Consider the following 19,403-nt stretch of genomic DNA (forward strand, 5'->3'; position numbering starts at 1 on the left):
TAATGTATTCTGTTAGTATGACATTGGTTTAAATAGGACGAGTATAACAATTTTATTGGTTCTTAACGTTTTATCCTATCAGAATCTGTTAAGTCAGTGAATGAAATTTGACGGTAAGGGCTAAATTGTTTTTTTGGTATACCACAGAGATTTTCGAGTTCATTTTAATGCCACAAGGAATTAATTGCAAATTAGGTAAATCACATGGACTGATATTAGGCGGTTTTAGCCACCTCCCATTTGATCATTTGGGGCGGCCGAATTACCCTAGCCATCGGTAACATCAAGCCTCTACTTTTATAGGCCTATTCCTGTTTCCTATGATCTTTTGGTTGACTGACTATATAAAACTTGTTATCTTTGGTGGTGCACTTGTTTAGTTGATTTGTGCAAGTATAATCCATATATGTTGCTTGTGATGATAATTTTTTGACAGATGTTCAGCAACTTCTTACCATTCATTGCCTGGATGACCTCAGGCTGCACTGAAATATTCTAAAGAGTGGGTCGGTTGGTATATACTATATACCAATTATTCTAAAAACTGAAAAAACAGTGTCTGCGCAAAAGGAAAAGCAACTTTTCTTCAATTGGGGTGCACTCCATTCACAAGGGATGCAGGTGGAGTGCAGGGTAAGTGGGCCCAGTTACCCGAATCAGATGGACCCGGAGCCCCACATTTACGTTTTAAATCGCTCCTCTTCGTCGTCTTCTTCTTCTTCTTCTTCATACTAGAAAACAAAAATAATGCCTTCACCTTCTGCTATTCTATTCAACCTTCTTTTTTAACCTATGACGACATTGACGAGGCAGGGGAGGCGCTGCTCCTATGAACGAAAACGACCTGACGTTTTTCCTTTTTTATTTATTTATTTTAGATGTCTGACGTGGCTTACTTATTACCCTTGGATTTCGGTTTTTTTTTTTTTTTTTTTTTTTTTCAACACGGATTAAAATGGGAGGATATTTGGAGGGGAGCAGCTCCCCATGATGATAGTCCGAAATATATATAGTTCCTCGTAAGAAGAGAGATTCTGAGAGAGCGAGAGATGGGGGAGACTTCCGCTTACAAGGAGTACCTGGCAGGGTTGCTCGCCGGTGTCGCCACTGTCATCACCGGCCACCCCTTCGACACCGTCAAGGTAACTGTAACTACACAAACATATGCTCATGTACTTTTTATTTTTTATTTTTAATTTTTTTTTATGTTTCAGTTTGGCGATTCTAATGTTGTGATATATGGTCTTTATTTTAGTGCATTTTGCTTTCATGGGTGTCAGACTTTTCTGATTGGAAGTCTAATTGGTACGAGCTGGAGTAACCATTGACACCCTAAAGTTTAATCTGGGACAATCTTCTTTTTTTTTTTTTTTTTTTTTTTTTTCATGATTAATAAAATGAAAAGTTAGTGGGTTTATATCAACAATAACTATGGAGATGGGATTTAGATTGGTATTAGTTGAATTATTCTTTCAATTACATTTGTTAAAAAGGATATCTTTAGGTATATTCTGCCCATTTAGGCGATTTCGGTATTGCTGTGAATTGCTAGTAACATGGTTACTAGATTTTTTGAAAGTTGGAATTTTTAATCATAGAGAATTTCATTTTGTAATTAATAGAAGAAAGGAAAGGTAAGTATGACTGGTGCATTCATTTAAGTGCAATTCTTTCTTCCATTTTAAGCATTGAGCTTCCCTTAGCTTTATTAAAAGCTTTGGATGTATAAGGTTGCTGCATGTTTAAGTTGTGCAATGTGAAGGACAGATGATTGGTAATTGATATAAATTGAAGTTCTTTGTTGTAATGCGAACTACAAATTTAAGCATTTCTTTGCGCGGATTCCTCATCACAACTCATCAGAATTAGTAAATAGATTCCTGCTCAACAATTTAATGGTATCCGGCACTACTTTTTTGCTTCTGTTGTTCTTATGTAAAACTTGGTCAAGTAGAATACATATATCATCATTATCATCATTTTTGTGATCTTGATTTTGTTTCAGCTTCTTTTGGAAGATTCTACGATGATCAGGTTGCACTCTTTTGATGTTGTAAAAGTTTCCCTTTTTATGATTATTGATGAAATCAGGACACCTTGGGACTCTAATATCTTAAAATATGACCATTTGTATGTTGAAAATGAGTGAGCTTATTTCATGTATTTGCTAGTTTTGCAGTAACAATAACACTGTGTTCTTAAGCTTCTCTTGGATGTTTAATTCATTTATTAGGTGAAGCTGCAAAAGCACAATACTGAAGCACATGGGGTTACATACAGGAGTGGTTTACATTGTACTGCTAGGATACTGAAGACTGAGGGAGTATGGTTCTCAAACTTTTTCTTGCGAGAGACAAAAATAAGCCATGATTATCTCCGTATGTGCAATTTAGGTTAATAAAAGGTTAGAATAAACTTTGTTGTTTAGTTAATTGTTTCAGCTAGCAATTCAAACGAATCATCCTATAAGTCAATTATAAATACTGACAAGTTGCCGAGTGATTAGGGATAGTATATTTTTGCTATCAATAAATCTGTAATTAACTTCAATATTCACTATGTGAGATGATTTCTTTGGTGATCCATCAATAACAAGAGTCCAGAAAGAGGTATAACCTGATCTTAAATTGCTCATTGCATGATGGACCTTGTTATCTTGCATGCACTCAACTTTATATAAATAGTTACCTTTTATCTTACTTTGCACTAAACAGATTAACCTAGTTATATAAGGATAGTTTGCAGATTTACCGTTAAGTACTCATCCCCCTCGATGGTTGGCCAAGATGCACCTATTCTAGCTGTAACTTTCACCTTCTAAAGTTCAACTTAGTTTGGGTCCAACTACACAGGTTGAACCCCATAAGAAGGTGCATAAAAGCCTTCAGATTGCCAGGGAAGTTTGTGGAATGTCATATCTTGCATTATGCAGGTAATCTGGAAGTTAAGTACTCATATAGTCTATAATGGTCAGTTCAACATTAACATTAAGGCGGCTAGTTGAGGATGAAGTCACTAGTGTTCATTTGGCATCTGCAGTTAGCCTAATATATAAAGACATCAGTTATACAATGAATGGGATACTAAATTTATGGAAAATGATTCTAATGGGATACTAAATTTATGGAAAATGATTCTAAGATATGCTTTAAACATTTTGTTAATGGTTTGTAAAATTTGGGCTAGTCATCTTAACATAAATTCATGAGTAATGCAAAAGCTTAAAGTTACTTCCATTCCTTTCTCCCAACTCTTCACAGGAGTATAGATTAGGTATAAATCCTGGTGCAGGTTGAATGACATTGACATTTCTCATAATTTAATGGTTAAAAATACAGCAAAAAGTATTTCGATTTAGGTTAAACTCACATAAGAGTCTTAGTATCTATTATTTGTTCCTGTATTAATTTGAATATTTTGAGGTATTGAAATAAACCCAACATTTCAATTATCTTAGGAAAATTTTTTGGAAAGGGAAAGCCATAATATTGACTGCCTTTTAACTGCTGAAATGATTTATAAAGGAGTGGCCCCAAAATTGAATTCACTTTTCTCTTTCTCTGTTTTGTTTTCTTTTTGTCTAAAAATAATTGTTCAAGTTGTTCTTTTTCCTGTAAGCAGCTTTTCCCTCTTTAAGTTATGAAGCAACATCCCTGTCTTTCAAAAATTAGTGGGTTAGCTGTGTTGTATAGTCTGTAATGCATCAAAATGCGACTGTAAAACACAAAATCCTATCTCTTCTATCCAGTTTATATAGCATTCTATGCCCATTAAAATGCATGAAGCTCTATATTTCAAGAGTCACCAACTTTTAAATTGCTCTGAAATGACAATGTAGATTGTTTTTGCTTCCCATCTCGGCTTGGGGTTTGGGGTGGGTCAGGGGTTTGTAGGATTTGAATTTTCCACACATCTTTCCTCCTGGAGGAACTAAGTGAAACTTGTCTTTGACAGATTAGAGGACTTTATAGAGGTGCAACATCATCTTTTGTTGGGATGGCTTTTGAGAGTTCGCTTCTTTTTGGCATTTATTCCCAAACAAAGCAGTCACTACAGGTTTGCTTTATTTGGATAAGCTTCTAACTGATTTTATTTTCCATCAATCACTTAGATGATTTGCGGTTATATTTCTTCTGAAGGGGTCTTGCCAGGGGTGGAACTATATTGTGGCCACCATGTTTTCCCCAAATTTTTTACCCTTATAACCCCTTTAAAAATTAAATTTTCACCCCCCAAATTCTTAATTTTTTTTAGCTTTACCCTTCCTCCGCCCCTACGTCTTGCATCTGTTAAGACTGTTATATGGTTACATAACAACCTTTCAATTTTATCTTTGCTCTGCTCATGAAGGGAGGTGTACAAAGTAGTGGCCCACAGCTCCAAGTAATAATTCCTTCTGCAGCTTATAGCGGAGCTCTTATCAGCTTTGTGTTATGTCCATCAGAGCTTGTGAAGGTAAATGAATTGGAGGGCTTGTAGGTTGCACGGCTGTTTTCTTATTCACTCTGTTGTTTCTAATGGTACTCTTGTCACACTGAGCTCTTCAGTGTAGGATGCAAGTTCAAGGCACCGACTCTTTGGTTCCAAGGTCAAGGAGATACAGTAGTCCCCTTGATTGCGCCCTTAAAGCCGTAAAAACAGAAGGGGTGAGAAAATCCTCTCCATTTGGCAACATTATAAATGATGCGGTTTTGAGCTGACATAACACCTTTCAGGTTACGGGCATTTTTCGTGGAGGTTTTACAACATTGCTAAGAGAAACTATTGGCAATGCAGTCTTTTTTAGCGTTTATGAGTATGTCCGTTATTACATGCATTCACGACTAAAAGCTGCTTCATCTGAAAACAGCCACTTGATTGACGTGGGGATTGGGATTGTGAGTGGTGGCCTTGGTGGTGTTGGTGTATGCCTCTTGAAACCTTCAGCATATTTCTGAATAAGGAATGTTACATTTCACTCATTTCATTCTCTGATTCAGCAACCATTCATATTGTGAATTTTTCTCCTCCCTTCTTCCAGTTTTGGACTGCTGTTTTGCCCCTCGATGTGGCAAAAACCTTAATTCAGACTACCCCAGATAAAAGCTCTACAAGAAATCCTTTTCAAATCTTGAGCTCGGTAAGTTGTCCTGCTTTCCTCCATTTCATGATTGTCATTAATGGCAGCCTTCTTGTCTCTTCTCCATTTACAGAAAGGAAGAAAAGAAAGAGAGGAAAGCCTTTTTTTTTTTTTTTCCCTTATTTTCTTCCTTTTGGGGTTTAGAAGAGAGAGAAGCTGAATGTGTCTTCTTTTGTAGATTTACAGGAGGGCTGGAGTTAAAGGATGCTATACAGGTCTTGGTCCTACCATAGTTCGGGCTTTTCCTGCCAATGCAGCAGCAATCGTTACTTGGGAGCTAGCTATGAAACTTTTAGGCATCAGGCATGACTGAGGACGGCGTTTTGTTCTTCAATTACCAAATGCTTTAATTTTCTCTCCCGGCCCATTACCTACAGCACATCCACTCGTTTCTGCTTGCCAAGATTTCATCCAGAAAGTTATTGACACGGTCTGACCTGGGAGTGCTGATATTTCGCTTGATTTTTTGGAAATGAAGCTCCAACATCTTATTTGATAGTCCATTAATTAGCAGGCTGGACTGACAAAAGTGATTTCTTTTGAATCATTGTGATTTTTCTTTTAAGAGCCTCTTCACCGCTGCTTCGCCCCTTTTTCCATTGTAGGGTGGTTGCAAGATTGACTTACTAGAGTCGTTGAAGAAGATGCTCATGCATTTCAGTTTAAGTTAGGTGAGCTTGAGCTTTGTAAAATTTTCAAGACTGATTGTAATGCTCGTTAGCTTGCAACATTTTTTAAGTGCTGGACAAGTCTGCTCAGGAAATATAAATTGTTACCTCTATGAATGATTATGATGATCTCTCAAATTGAAGTTTTACAAATGAACAGACTAGGTTGCAGCTAAGGCCAAGAACTACCAGTTTCTTGGGCTTAGGATTATAGACCGTTCAGCCATTAGTTTGTAACCAAATAAATTGAAGGTTGCAAAAATTGGCTCGCTCCCTTTCTGTGGTTGGCTGCAGACGTATGATATATGGTTCCTTTGCTTTGCCTTGTGGTGGCTAGCATGATGTATCCCTCTCTATCCATATCAAGTCATATACAAACAATCTCAAGAGATTAAATCAAACCCATTTATTAAATTACTAGAAATCAATCTAGTAAGACAAGGAGAAGAAAACCATATCAAGGAACAAGCACATCTAAACTAACTTGTGAATGCCAAGTTGCCAATAATAACTAATTTTAATGCCCAATACCATCTCTTTCTTTCTTATTATAAAGGGTTTCAATTTTGGCCACAACCGTCTCTTTTTTCGAAAGATTATGAGTTGAGTTGCATATGCATGCATCCTTTATAGTGTGGACATTGCTCGACAGTTTTTGACATGACTTGCAAACTTGACACGAATACAATACAACCTGCAAATTCCGACATAAAAATGTCGGATTAAGGTTGATTTATATAGTCTTGTACCCATGTCTCGACACGACTTAAATTCAATTTGTCAACATGATTCCCTCGCTAATCTACACAACGTCATTGCTATCTCACCTCACCCCCACAAGTTCAAGGACAACAGTTGCGAAGACTATTACAGTGGGCTACCATGCATCTTTTAAAGCAGTAGCAGAATCTGTCCCTTGCATTTGTGAGTTAAGCAATTGTGCAGTCTCATCACTACCTGTTCAATAATGTTCCTTTTTTGGCTGCGTATTGGGGGCCTATACATGCTTCAAGAATCCTTTTGAGACGTGTGGATATATATATGTTCCCCCCTTTCCAGGCAACGAAGCAAATGGTGGTCATATTAGATGTTAAATGTTTTCTGTCACCCATAATAGCATATACCACCCTGCTTCATTCAACTAACCATGTTTTTATTTGATGATTAAGACCAACTTCTTTGTCCACAAGGCACCAAATAATGTTAGGTGAATTGGGAAAACTTACCTTCGCTGCAAACACAGCTTGAAAAGGGTGAGCTCATGGATTTCCTGAGGCTGAGCACTTCTGAAAATATATATATATATATATTAACCTTGATATTATATATATATATATATATATATATATATATATATATATATATAGATAATGGAAAAGTTCCAACCCAAGCAAATGGAGCACAAGTGGAGAAGAAATTCATGTAAATGGAACAAATAGAGACACATTGCTTTAGAAGGGTAGTCAATATAGCAATGATTTACACTTTTTGATAGCAACCACCAGTAAGGCACAGTTGTATGGTGCCAAATGCTGATAGGCAATAATTATTATAGTGTATGTATAGATAAACTCAACAGCAGTAGTGCATATATAGTGAAAGCCAAGCCATTGACAGAAGAGAGAGAGCCCTAATATAGAGAAGTTGTTTTGTGGGAGAGAGGTCCAAATCTCTCTTCCATAAGCTTAATTACCTCTGGTTAATAACCCTTTTCAGTTGGAGCCTTCTCTGGGAAAGTCAGATGAGCTTTTCCTACGCCTCTCATTGTGTCCAGCCAGGCGCTTGCGACAACTCCTTTTATATTCATCGAACTCTGATAGATCATGGAACCTGTAATGCAACATTTCAAAGAAACTATCATGAAGGAAAACAAACTTTGTCCTTCTACTTTCTCCATTATTAGGTGCCTTTGTCCTTCATTTTTTCTTCTTCTCATTTCCTTTGTATCTCTTTAGTGAGTTACACTAACTTCATGGCAGAAAAACTAACAAGCAAACATAGTGGCAGTAGGGTGTGTTTTGTGATCTATCTGGTATCAAACCTTGTTTAGTTTCTGTGTTGTGTTTATTTTTGCAAGGCGTGTTGATAGAAGGTTTAAGAAAATGTTTTTGTTGTGGGATAATGATGACTTTAGGATTAGAGAGTCGGAGTTTATTGGATGATATGAACCATTTCATTTTCCTTGCTGTTGAAGAGTGGATCTACTAATAGAGGTGATGTTGAGTAGATCCTTTGTGCATTTGAAGTGTTAAAAAGGAAAGCCTCATCTTTTGAAAGAAATGATGGATTTTTTAATAAAAGATGTGATATATGTGCCTAGGGTAATGAAATGAATCTTTTTTAAGCAATAGAACGTGTTAGATAGGTTAAAGGTGGGATTTTTTGGAGTTTAGGAGTTTTTCCCTAGACACCGTTCCAACAATCCAGGTAAAGTTTGAATGATCAGACCGTTCCAATGGTCCCTGAGTCGTTCCAACGGTTCGGCTGACAAAATGCTTAGAAGTATAAGTTCTAGATTTTAGGTGAGGCTCTTGTCTAAAGTGTGACTAATAGTAAAATCTTTTGCAGACGAAGGAGCCGAAGTTTACAAGGAGTACCAAGAGGATCTGTACGACCAAGGTGAGTAAAACTTACATAGAAACTACACACCAACATTTTTAGCATGTATACTTTGATACTAACTTGCATACTCTTTATCAGCATGAAATGTTTTGTTCTAAATGTTGTGAAGTCTACATGTTGTGCAAATGAAATATCTAAGAAAATTAATGAATATTCATATGATTTTGTAAACTCATGCATCGATAGGGAAATTGTTAATATTCCTATATGACATGTCTAAGGACTACTCTCATCAAGCCTATGACTGCTAGTATCTCAATTTACAACATGTCCTCCTTTGGATGTAAAGCTCAAGCCAACACCAATGGAAAGAATTGATCCTCCAGAGTTTCAACCTCAAAGTGGCAGACATTTTTCTCCCTTATAGTGTGGTATGAAAGAATGATCTCCCATCTTTTTGATCAAGGTTCAGTAGACAATATCCTTAATATTTAAGTCTACCATAATTTTGATGAAGATAATATTTCTTGAGTCCTAGATAGGAAAGGGAACTTCGCTGTCAAATCAACTTATAATATACTAATTCAAGACAGAACCCTCCATTAAGACCCTCTTGGTTCAAAATCCTGGGACAGACTTTGGAAAGAAAGAATTCATAAGATATTGAAGTTTCTAATATGGAAGCTAGAGTGGAATTCTATCCCAGTCAAAGCAAAGCTGGGGAATGTTCTACACCTTCAAGAAGAAGATCTAAGCTGTTCTCTAGGATGCTAGGGCAAGAGTCTCCTTGTCTGTTCTTTATTTATTTTATATTTGCCCAGAAAAGAAGGGTAGGATGAGAATGGACCTTATGTACAACACTTGTACTATTTATGCCAAACTCTTTCCAAAAACATGACGAGTATAAGTTTATGCGTGTAGAGTAGGGATTGGTTTCTCCCTTGGCACTAGTCTAGCTCGGTAGCTAGACAAAAAGAACACTATTGCTAGCGACTCCATAGGTGTTGGTTTAGGCAATTGGATCATGAGAATGTAGTAATGTTAGAAGGATGACTCTTGTTCGTTCTTTGTCATCCCAAATGTGACATGACTTTTAACATCACTATGGAATTAGATAATTATTATTGAATTTTAATCTATTGGTGATTTTAAAAGTCACACCACATTTGAAATCACGCAAAGAGGACCAGAGTCTTCCTTCTAGCATTACTCATGAGAATGAAGACTCGCAATGGGTTAAGGTATTAGGAACGGCTGGTCATGAGTTATTGAGTGATTTGGAGTTAGCTAGTTTTAATTTTTTTTTTAAGAGGAAACTTCACTTTGGCCCCCTGAACTTTCATCTGATTTTACAAACCCCCCCTGAACTTCCAAATCTCTCATTTTGGACCCCTGAACTTTCAACTACTCTCAATTAGAACCTTTCCGTTAATTTTAGCCGTTAAAAATACAAAAAAGACCAAAATGTCCTTGATTTTCATTTTTTTTTTTTTAAAAAAAAAAACATTTTGGAAGTTGAAATTTTATACAAAAGTCAAGGGTAAGTAACGTTTAAAATCTGACGGAGGGGTCCATATTGAGAGTAATTGAAAGTTCAGGGGTCCAAAATGAGAGATTTGAAAGTTCAGAGAGGGTTTGTAAAATCGAGTGGAAGTTTAGGAAGCCAAAGTAAAGTTTTCCTTTTTTTTTATTATAAATAAATAGAGATGGGGTCCCAATAATCATCCCAATGGGTTAAGCATATCATGTGCGCAACCCATGTGGATATAACAAATTACATTTGGCATCACCCTTTTGTTAGGGATAGTATAACAACCCAAGGAAAAGCGCTAACTACATTTGAACTATCAGTCCAAAATGACTAGTCAATTTGGAACTTCCCTAGAATTCATTATAATACTCAATTTTACCTAGTAATTAGACAATGTGAAACTTAGCACTCATGACTATCTCTTATAAACCACTCACTCTATGTGGGCTACTAATCTCTTTCCAATATGGGACTTGGGTGTTACAAACCCCCTCTTAAATTCCTGACATCCTCATCAGGGCCACGTCATGCAGTGCTCCAGTACCACATGGCATGACGTTACTAGGTGACTCTAATACCATTTGTAACGACCTAGGAAAAAGCACTAGCTACATCTGCGCTATCATCCTAAAATGACTAGTCAATTTAGAGCTTTCCTATAATATATTATAAATCTCAGTTTCACCTAGTAATTAACTAGGCAATATGAGACTTAACAGTTAACACTCATAACTATCTCTTATAAACTACTCACTCTATGTGAGTTACTCATCTCTTCCTAATATGAGACTGGGGTGTTACAGATAGTGCCTTAAAACCCAATTTGTTTTGTGTGACATTTTCATTTAATAATAAATTAGAACATTGGGCGTGCGCGCGCACACACTTTTGTTAGGGATAGTGCCCTAAAACCCAATTTGTTTTAGGTGACATTTTCATTTATAAATAAAATTGTTTATTTTTCTGAGATAAATTAGAAACATTTGGCACGTGCGTGCACACCCATATACATTTGTGTGCTGTATATGTAGTCCTCAAGATACATATTGAGTATGGTTTAGGTATGTTGATGAGATTGTCACATAGATTTAAACTATAATACCTTGTGACTTATAAATCCTAGTTAATAGTCAATGATAGGATCTAGCATTCCATCTTATGAGACTATAACATATCAATCATGATTATCTATCTTGATCATGAAAGTATAAACTTCTGATTGACATATTGGTGTGATTAGAATACATTGAACTATATTGTGTAAGTTGTTATTCTATAAACTATTGTCGATTGAATAACTTAAACTCACGATTACTTATAGCATTGACCCTCAATTCTAAAATGAATGTGAACTTAAATGTAAAGTATAGCTCACTTTGATACATTCACGATTGAGACCTTGCACTGACAAAATTTTAGTGTGTTGGGTGGTCAAGTGTAGCATTATGGGAACAATATTACTCCTCAAGATGGAATCCATAATCACTTTGATTGAAATCAAAGAGATGTGAAATATCCCCGTGAGATAAATTTAATGGGAACAAGTATTTTAGTAAGAAGTTACTATAATTATATGTACTCAATGAAATATGATTTCAAAATTATGAAAATAAACAAGAGATTAAATGGGGAATCATGGATTAAGAAATAGTAAAATAAAGTGACAGTAAATTTATTTTTTAATTTAATTTCAATATGGATATTTCATGAAGCAGTTAAATGTAATTATAAGAAGTCAATAGAGCTCTTAATTAATCAAAATAAATATTATAGTGCAATTATAACTTTTTAGTAGAATAAGTTGTAATTAATGGTAAGTTGGTAAGCTAGAACAAGTCATTAGATGACAAGTGTCCTAGGTCTATTGGATCAAGTTGATAATTATCTTTAAGATTTAACTTAGGGTAAAGTCCACTTAACCCCTTCAAACTATTACCCCAATGACAATCTACCCCCCCAAATTATCAATTGCGACAATTTACCTCTCAAACTACTAAAACAATGACAATGTACTCTCCAATGATAGCAAAATGATGAAATTACCCTTAAAATGTTGAAAAATAAATAAATTTTAGTATTTTTGTTTTTATTTTAGTTAGGGTAATTCTGTCATTTTGTTAAAATTGGGAGTACATTGTCATTGTTTTGGTAATTTGGGGGGTAGACTATCATTAGGGTGGTAGTTTGAGGGGGTTAAGTAGACTTTACCCTTTAACTTAATTGCACAAGGAGTAATACTTCTAATAGGTGTGTGAACGAGTGTTAAAGGAGCCCTACCAAGCTAGGATTCACATGTCTATTTAAAGGAGCCCTATGTATGAGAACCCACACTCTTTAGTTTCAAAATCAGAATTGAGGAGAAAATCCAATAAGTCTTAAGAGCAAACCCTAGACTCTAGACCGTTCTTGAAGTTCCACTTACCGAGGTATGCAATTTCTTCAAGAATACATGTGTTGTTTTTAGGTTTTGAAAAAACTGGCGCAATGTTGATCATGGAACACGACCCGTTAGGGAATTTTCCGCTGCTTTCAATGTTCCCAACACCTCTAAACTCGCATCACTAATTTGTAACAAAATGATTGTAAACTAAATCTCTAGTACATATATAGTACTTAACCAATTTGTCATGATATCTTATGGTAAACAACATCTACATATGTATTGCCGAAATAGGACATTGATGAACTCAATTTGAATGGCCTGATTATGACAATCAAATTTGTCGAAGGTCCAATAGGTGTTATTACCTGAGGATAAGATTAAACTGTGGTTTGTCAACTAAACAGATCGACAAGACTTAGAAAAGTTGGCTTTGATAATAATCGAACTGATCATCAAGTGGGGTTTTTGGCGTGGTCCATTGATGGCTTTGTCCAGTACATTATCTCATACAAATTGCATGGCTTCCAGCTCACATGGATCCCATCATATATCCTGTCTTATAACTCTCATGTCTTGTCCGTCGATATATATATATACCTCAGGTTTAGAAAAGAGTTAGGGTTGGGTAAAGAGAAGAATGTACTTGTGCGCAGTTGTTTTTTGTTGACAATATTTTTATCTCATCATCTAGGTCAAAAATCTCCTACCCAATTGCTCAAATTAATGCAGTGTAGTACTTTTCACATTCATCATGGGAGAACTCATCAATGAGCTCAATATTGTGCTATGTTAATCCATTCGATCGATAAATTTAAACTAGTAGACCCAATAGGAAAAATGTTAAAAGGGTTAATTTGGTTAAACAAATAGCTTCAATTTATAAGCTTATTTCCCTGGCCTGGATCTTTAGTGAGAAAGCAGTATAATTTGTAATAAAGAAGAATGGGAGAAATTGGAGCAATAGTGTGAAGAAATTAAACAAGCATATATTAATGGAAATAATTGGAAAACTAGGTTTTTTTTTTTTCTAACCTGCTACATTGCTGGCAAAACCTTTTCTGGCCTCCGGCAACATGGACAAAAGCAGCCTTAGCATGAAACTCGCAGACCTTGTGGCGGCGGTGGTAGTGCTTTGCACCGGTCAAATCAGCATTACAATTCTCCACCTGGCAAGTAGGCGGCGATGAGCCTCCACTGCCAGATGGCTTCCTGCTAGAGGAAGTTATTTCTCTCTTTTTCTTCCCATCAAGCTCTCTAAATCCTAATCCACCATCATCTTCATCCTCCTCCTCCTCTTCCTCCTCCTCCTCCTCCTCCTCCTCTTCCGTATTACTGTACTTGAAGCTCCTCTTTCCCTCGGCTTTGCTTGTTTCCATTTTGCAAAGCAAGAGCAGACAAACGAGGAGGTAGATGGAGAGCTATAGCTAGCAGTCAAGAGGGAGAAGACTAAAACCTTAATATACGGTTGGAAAAGGAGAAGAAAACACATATCAGGACCACAAGTTCCATTTTTCCCCTTGTCAGCATAAGAATAATAGTGAAGGGTAGAAAGCAAAGACGAAGATAATTGGCTCCAACACCACATAATTGATACGTCTCCACAGTAACCTCAATACCTTTACTTTATAGGGCCTGCGCTACAAAAGCTGTAATTTCCCAGTTTTATATTAAAAAATTATTTTCAAGTGGTTACAAATAGAAAGTTGTTACAAATAATATCAATAGTTATAAATAGTATCAGAGCAATTTAACAATACCATAAAGTCAGAATCTTAAGTGAGAGGGTTTTTTTTGGAGTGGTTACAAAAGGGTCACTCTCACTCTAATTTGAATCTTTCTATAGAAATTTCTATGAAGATTTGAGTGTGAGTTGAGATTTGTTAAATCGCTTCAAGAAGACTAAACGTACGAAACCAAAAATCACCCAGAAAAGGTTTCTACCCCATTGATTAATGGTAGTAGTTGTTAGACTGTCTATTCTTTGGAGGGGGAGCTTTCAATATCATGTAATCCAACCATGCAGCTAGACAACCATGTTGTCATTACCAATGGGGTTTGTCTGTCATTTTACTTAACTCTAATTAAAGCAGCAGGTTTTCTGGTTGATGTGCTTATCTTTTATCATATATATGCACGTACATGGAGACTCTTTTTTTCAGTCTAAGAGTAGGCCAGGCATAGTCCTTTTTTTTTTTTTTTTTTTTTTCCCGATAGAGGGGAAGAATTCTTCTTCCAAAGTGTATTATTGAGTGGTGAAAAAGGTGAGAAGTTCTTGTATATATGGTCCAATGATTTGACAAGCTCTGCCTATCTCCTTTGTACGATTGTCTACAATTGCATGTCCTTGCATCTTCTTTCTTTGTTGGTGTAGCCAACTGGTTTGCAGCAAAGTGGCCAACCATCCCACCTCCCCCACATTATATATACTACTTCTTCCATCGTCTCCTTGGACCACCCTTCATTCATTATCCTATTTATTGGTCCCATTTGTGCAAGGGCATCTTTTTAGAGATACCCTATTCGATCCACTTTCAGAGCATAAATGTATGTGAGATTTTCACATTTCTCATATATATAATGAATATTTTATGTTATATGTCCGTCGAGTAACGCATTCGCCATCAAGAGTAATTAAAAATCTTAATAACAAATGCTAAGTAAAAGGGTTAAGTAGTTCGAAAGAGAACATATTTTTAAGGAAAAACTTCGTTTAAGACTCCTGAATTATCATATATTTTGAGAAGATTCTCTCAAATTTAAAAAATTTTCAATTTTACCTCCTGAACTTTTATTTTGATGCAATGTACCCATCTCTGTCAAATTTTAAACGTTAAAAGTGATAAAATAACATTTATACCATTTTTTTTTATAAAATTCCAAATTCACTTTTAATTTCAAATTAAATTAAAAAAAATGAAAATCAATGGATAATTTAATATTTTTATTAATTTTCGTTAGGGATTAACGGCTAAATTTGACGAAAATAGGTCAATCAAATTGAAAGTTCATGAGGTATCAAGAGTTTTTAAAATTTAAGAAATTTTTTTAAAAATACGTGATAGTTCATAAATTTAAAATAAAGTTACTCCTAATTTTAAAGTTTAGAAAGAATAGAAAAAACTAGGTGGGACTTTTAAGAGGTAATGAATTAATTAAGTATAGGTTATAAAAAATATATATATAAAATAAGATAGGGTTGAATTTTCTTCGATTCAGCTGTCTCCAGACCAAAGATGATGTCATAGATGAGGTCATACTTAAATTGAAGATGATGTCATACTTCTGTTGCCGTAATCGTGTATTCTGCTTGACACCAGTGTACTGTTCAGAAAAGCACATCACGTACGTAGCAATTAATTAATTATAGCCTTTTATGTTAATTTATTTTTAAAAAATTGCCCAACAAATTAAAGGGTTTGGGGAAAGAGACAAGATTGTGAGAATAATGGGATTTTACAAATGGATAGCTTTGGATTGATGGTCCTGGATGAACCTGACGGACAAAATAGAGACACCAAGGTGAGAGAATATCGATGCGTCTCTATCGATCTATCTGTTGTTGTTCCCTCATCAACTTATAGATGGAAAGATGGAAAGGAATATATTCTCACTTTTATAAAAATGTAGTATTATGAAAGTCTTTGATTCTGTTGAAGTAATTTTTGGGGCGGCCGGACTGGAGATGGGTCAAGTGCAAAACGAGAGAAAGAGTCATTGAAAATCGTCTGTTATCGAGAGGATTGAAAAGGTTTTCGATGCTTAAGTCGGTAACAGTTTTCTAATAAAGACTAAATGGAGAGTGGGGTCACCTGCAAAACAAAAAAAATAGTCACCGAAAAACATCGGTCCCGAGGACCCAAAGAGCCTATGATGTAGCATGTGGTCCTCTCCCCACTAAAGGCTTTATTTATTTATTTTTATAATTAAGACTTTATTCTCATTTTATTTCTCTTGTATAAATAGAGTAGCTTATAATGTAAAACTGAACTCATTAAATTATTGTCAAATTAAAGAATTTTCTCTCAAAACTATGTGGAGTTTGTGTTATTTTCTCAACGTGCGGGTTTGAGCTTATATTTGGGTAGAAGACGAATACGCTTCTCCTTGCAGAATTAAAGATGCTGCTATTTGATTAGTTACTTTAGTCTTCCACTATGTCAGCCTCCGATGCTTAAGTCAGTAATGATTCTCCAATAAAAAAAACTTAATGGAGAGTGGGAGAAGAAAAAGTTCCCTTATCAGGAATTGTGTGCCTCTTTTTATTAAAGAGCTCATAGGAATGATCCCTTTAATGCTTGTCACGTGACAGAGAGAACGTTTAGTTATTTTCTAGATAGGGAGAGAATTAATCTCCATGTAGTGAGCTTATGCAATTATTTTTCACTCATCAGACCGTTTGAGAAGTCAGGTGATTTTTTCTCGAACATATCCGAATGTCTACTTCATAAGGATAAGAATTGTGTTCAAATGCACAGCATACACTAATTGTAACTTGACTAGCTCTCTGTCATCTTGGCTCTCCAACACCCCTTTTGGGTCCTTGACTGGAAGATGGCTGACTTGATCTCTAATACCATCTCCATCATCCTTGTTGTCTCCTCCTGAAAGGCTCGAAAAGTTCCTGTTTTAGCCTGTGTGTTTTAAATTTAGGTTGTTTTCGTTTTCCTTTTTGTCTTTCTGGTTTTTTGGATTCTAGATAGCGTAACATTTTTATGTAAGTCATATATAGAAATTTTCCTAAATCATTACATTTATATTTTCCTTTTAAAATAAGAATGACTCATCCATAAAGAATACTATGGTACAGAAATTTCCCCCTCGTATGATGGCAAAAAGTAAAGTTAATTATTATTCAGGCACCCTCTCTCCTTCTCTAGAGGCATTATGGGCTTTCTTCTTTCTTTATTATTTTTCAGTTTTTCGTTAAAGGGAAAGGTGGGGTATATTTTTTGTGCTCATCTTCGTAAATTGTTTCCAAAGTGGCCTAAACCAAACCTCATTTGACTAATCTTGCCTTTGTCTCCCCCACCAACAGAGAAAGCTTGTCTTGTCTGATTTTGACAAGACAGAACTTTGCCCTTATGAAAAATGCATATGCATAGGGGCCCAAACTGTGAATTTTATGTGTTGTCTTGGCCCAATCTGGTCCTGTGCCTTCCAAATAATCTTAGCCCATTAGCCTGAATGATTAGCATGGGCCATTGGACCAAACTTGAAAATCTAGTAGGCCCAGATTGCTTGTTAAACGGGGGACCACTAACGGACTAATTCGGTGGGATGGTCCCACCGATAGGCTGACGCGGCTTGATTAATGGCTTTTGCGAGAGCGTTTTGGAATTAAAAAAGGAAAATTATTTGAGTTTGACCCTAATCAACCATGATTACAAAGCTCAAGTTTATCAATTAGTGGTCCTAAATCCAGAAATCCTGCACGTCATGATGCCTAGGGTTTGGGGTTTGGCCTCCCTCTAATACTAGTCCTTACAATATCATGACCACTTAAATTGTAAAGGGGATTTAATTTGTACAAGATTATTGGGGGATACTATAATTTTTATTAAAAATTTCTTATTACGTTAATTATTAAACAAATAAATTTGATTAAAACTATATGTCAGTTCACTACTAAAAAAATGACCTACTAGTGCATATTTTTCTTGGCGATTATATATGTAAGATGCATGGAAAAAAAAGTGTCGGTAACAAAATAAGTGCTGGTATTTTAATATAAGCACCGACATATAAGCATGGTTGTAGCTAGGATTGTTTTCTGTAGCGGTTTCTAGGTCTACATGACACTTATCAAATCAACAATTAAATAATTAAATTTGATTGTGACTAGTTGTCATGTTAGTTTGTAAGAATGTTACGGTACATTGGCATTGTGATTTTATAGACAAAAAAATGTAATTTTAAACCAAATCACAAAAAAAATGAATTGTTTGGGATTGTTTTTTAATGAATTGCGATTTGAAAACGAAAAAAATCTATATTTTCAAATTGCAGAGAAAAAGATGTTTTTTTTTTTTTTAAACGCACAATTTTAAAGGCTAAATTATGATTTTGCTAAACGCTTAACTGTGTTTTTAAAAATTACGTTTCTAAATCAAACATTTTAAAATCAAATCACACTTTTTGAAATCACAAATCCAAACAAACCCTAATAATACTCTATTATTTTTTTAAAAAAAAATTAAAAAGAAAAAAAAAAAAGAAAAAAGAAGAAGTAAATATATGCTCATAGAAGAGGGAAAATGAAAGTAAAGATTGTAGAAGTGTTGCTTTCTATCATTTCTGCGGTGGTGGAATAGCAACATCACTCTTGGTGTCATTATCATGATGATGAAATATTTGGTTGTTAGGTGTGTGATGCGAAGAGGCTAGTAGAAACAAGTCAAGACCTAGCACAACTTGTCGAGAGGGTAAAATATTAAACGGATTACGATGAATGATCAGAATATGACCCAAGTTGTCAAAATCAAAATTATTTTACTTGAGAAAAATAGATAAATCAAAGCTGCATGAAGTGCATGGGTGTGGCTGATAATGGTGTTGATGACCAACTTATTTGCTTGTTAGGTGCAGAAAGGGTAATTACTAAATATTAGAGGGATTAAGGTGACTAATTAAGAAGTTATTTATATATGATATCTCCAAATTGTCAAATTCAGAGAAATATAACTTATTTAAAAGGTAGATGATAATGAACCAAAGACGCCTCATATGCATGCATGCTTGTGGTTGCAAACAATACCAATCCTATGATTCTCTCTCATGACACAACACTAATTAAGAAAGATTTGCACTTGTTTTCCTAAAGGGAAATCCGGGCATGGTCCTTCTTCTTTCTTCTTTTTATTTTTTATTTTTATCATTTTGACTTTAAGACTTCGGGTTTTGATATGATAAATTTGAGATAAGAGTGGCAATTCGTGTTCGTTTGTCAGATTCAGGTTATGTCAAAGCATATGTATAGAATTATATAATTTAATTATAAACCGACCAATTTAATTAAACAGATTAAACCCTTTTAATCTTAACCCTCTAATTTTATATTGGGTTCATATCGGATTCGCGAGTTATGTCAAAAATTGCTAGCCATTATGTCCCGTGTCGTGTTCGGTTGTATCGAGGCATAGA

General features: G+C 35.3%; 2 protein-coding genes across 4 annotated transcripts; one reads left to right on the forward strand and one right to left on the reverse strand.

Annotated features, from left to right (window-relative positions):
* The first annotated feature begins 742 nt into the window (after window positions 1-742).
* Window positions 743-5,930, forward strand: MBAC1 (Mitochondrial substrate carrier family protein). Of its 3 annotated transcripts, XM_088516269.1 has the most exons (9): window positions 1,013-1,142; window positions 2,006-2,034; window positions 2,234-2,323; window positions 3,955-4,056; window positions 4,351-4,455; window positions 4,548-4,646; window positions 4,716-4,904; window positions 5,021-5,119; window positions 5,298-5,930. In XM_088516269.1, exons 4-9 carry the CDS (start codon window positions 3,997-3,999, stop codon window positions 5,430-5,432), a joined length of 687 nt encoding a protein of 228 aa, XP_088372395.1. In that variant the 5' UTR covers window positions 1,013-1,142; window positions 2,006-2,034; window positions 2,234-2,323; window positions 3,955-3,996; the 3' UTR covers window positions 5,433-5,930. The 3 variants fall into 3 exon arrangements, with proteins under 3 accessions (XP_059435794.1, XP_088372395.1, XP_059435795.1); XM_059579811.2 differs by lacking the exon at window positions 2,006-2,034 and having other exon boundaries at window positions 743-1,142; XM_059579812.2 differs by lacking the exons at window positions 1,013-1,142; window positions 2,006-2,034; window positions 2,234-2,323 and adding an exon at window positions 2,411-2,932.
* A 1,252-nt stretch (window positions 5,931-7,182) lies between these two features.
* SPL3 (squamosa promoter binding protein-like 3) lies at window positions 7,183-13,830 on the reverse strand. Its single transcript, XM_059579813.2, has 2 exons — window positions 13,296-13,830; window positions 7,183-7,617 (listed from the first exon to the last, which is right to left on the reverse strand). The coding sequence occupies exons 1-2, from the start codon at window positions 13,637-13,639 to the stop codon at window positions 7,500-7,502; spliced, it is 462 nt and encodes a 153-aa protein (XP_059435796.2). The 5' UTR covers window positions 13,640-13,830; the 3' UTR covers window positions 7,183-7,499.
* Between the last annotated feature and the right edge of the window lie 5,573 nt (window positions 13,831-19,403).

Source organism: Corylus avellana, chromosome 1, assembly GCF_965113065.1.
Source record: "Corylus avellana chromosome 1, dhCorAvel1.hap1.2, whole genome shotgun sequence".
NCBI lineage: Eukaryota > Viridiplantae > Streptophyta > Magnoliopsida > Fagales > Betulaceae > Corylus > Corylus avellana.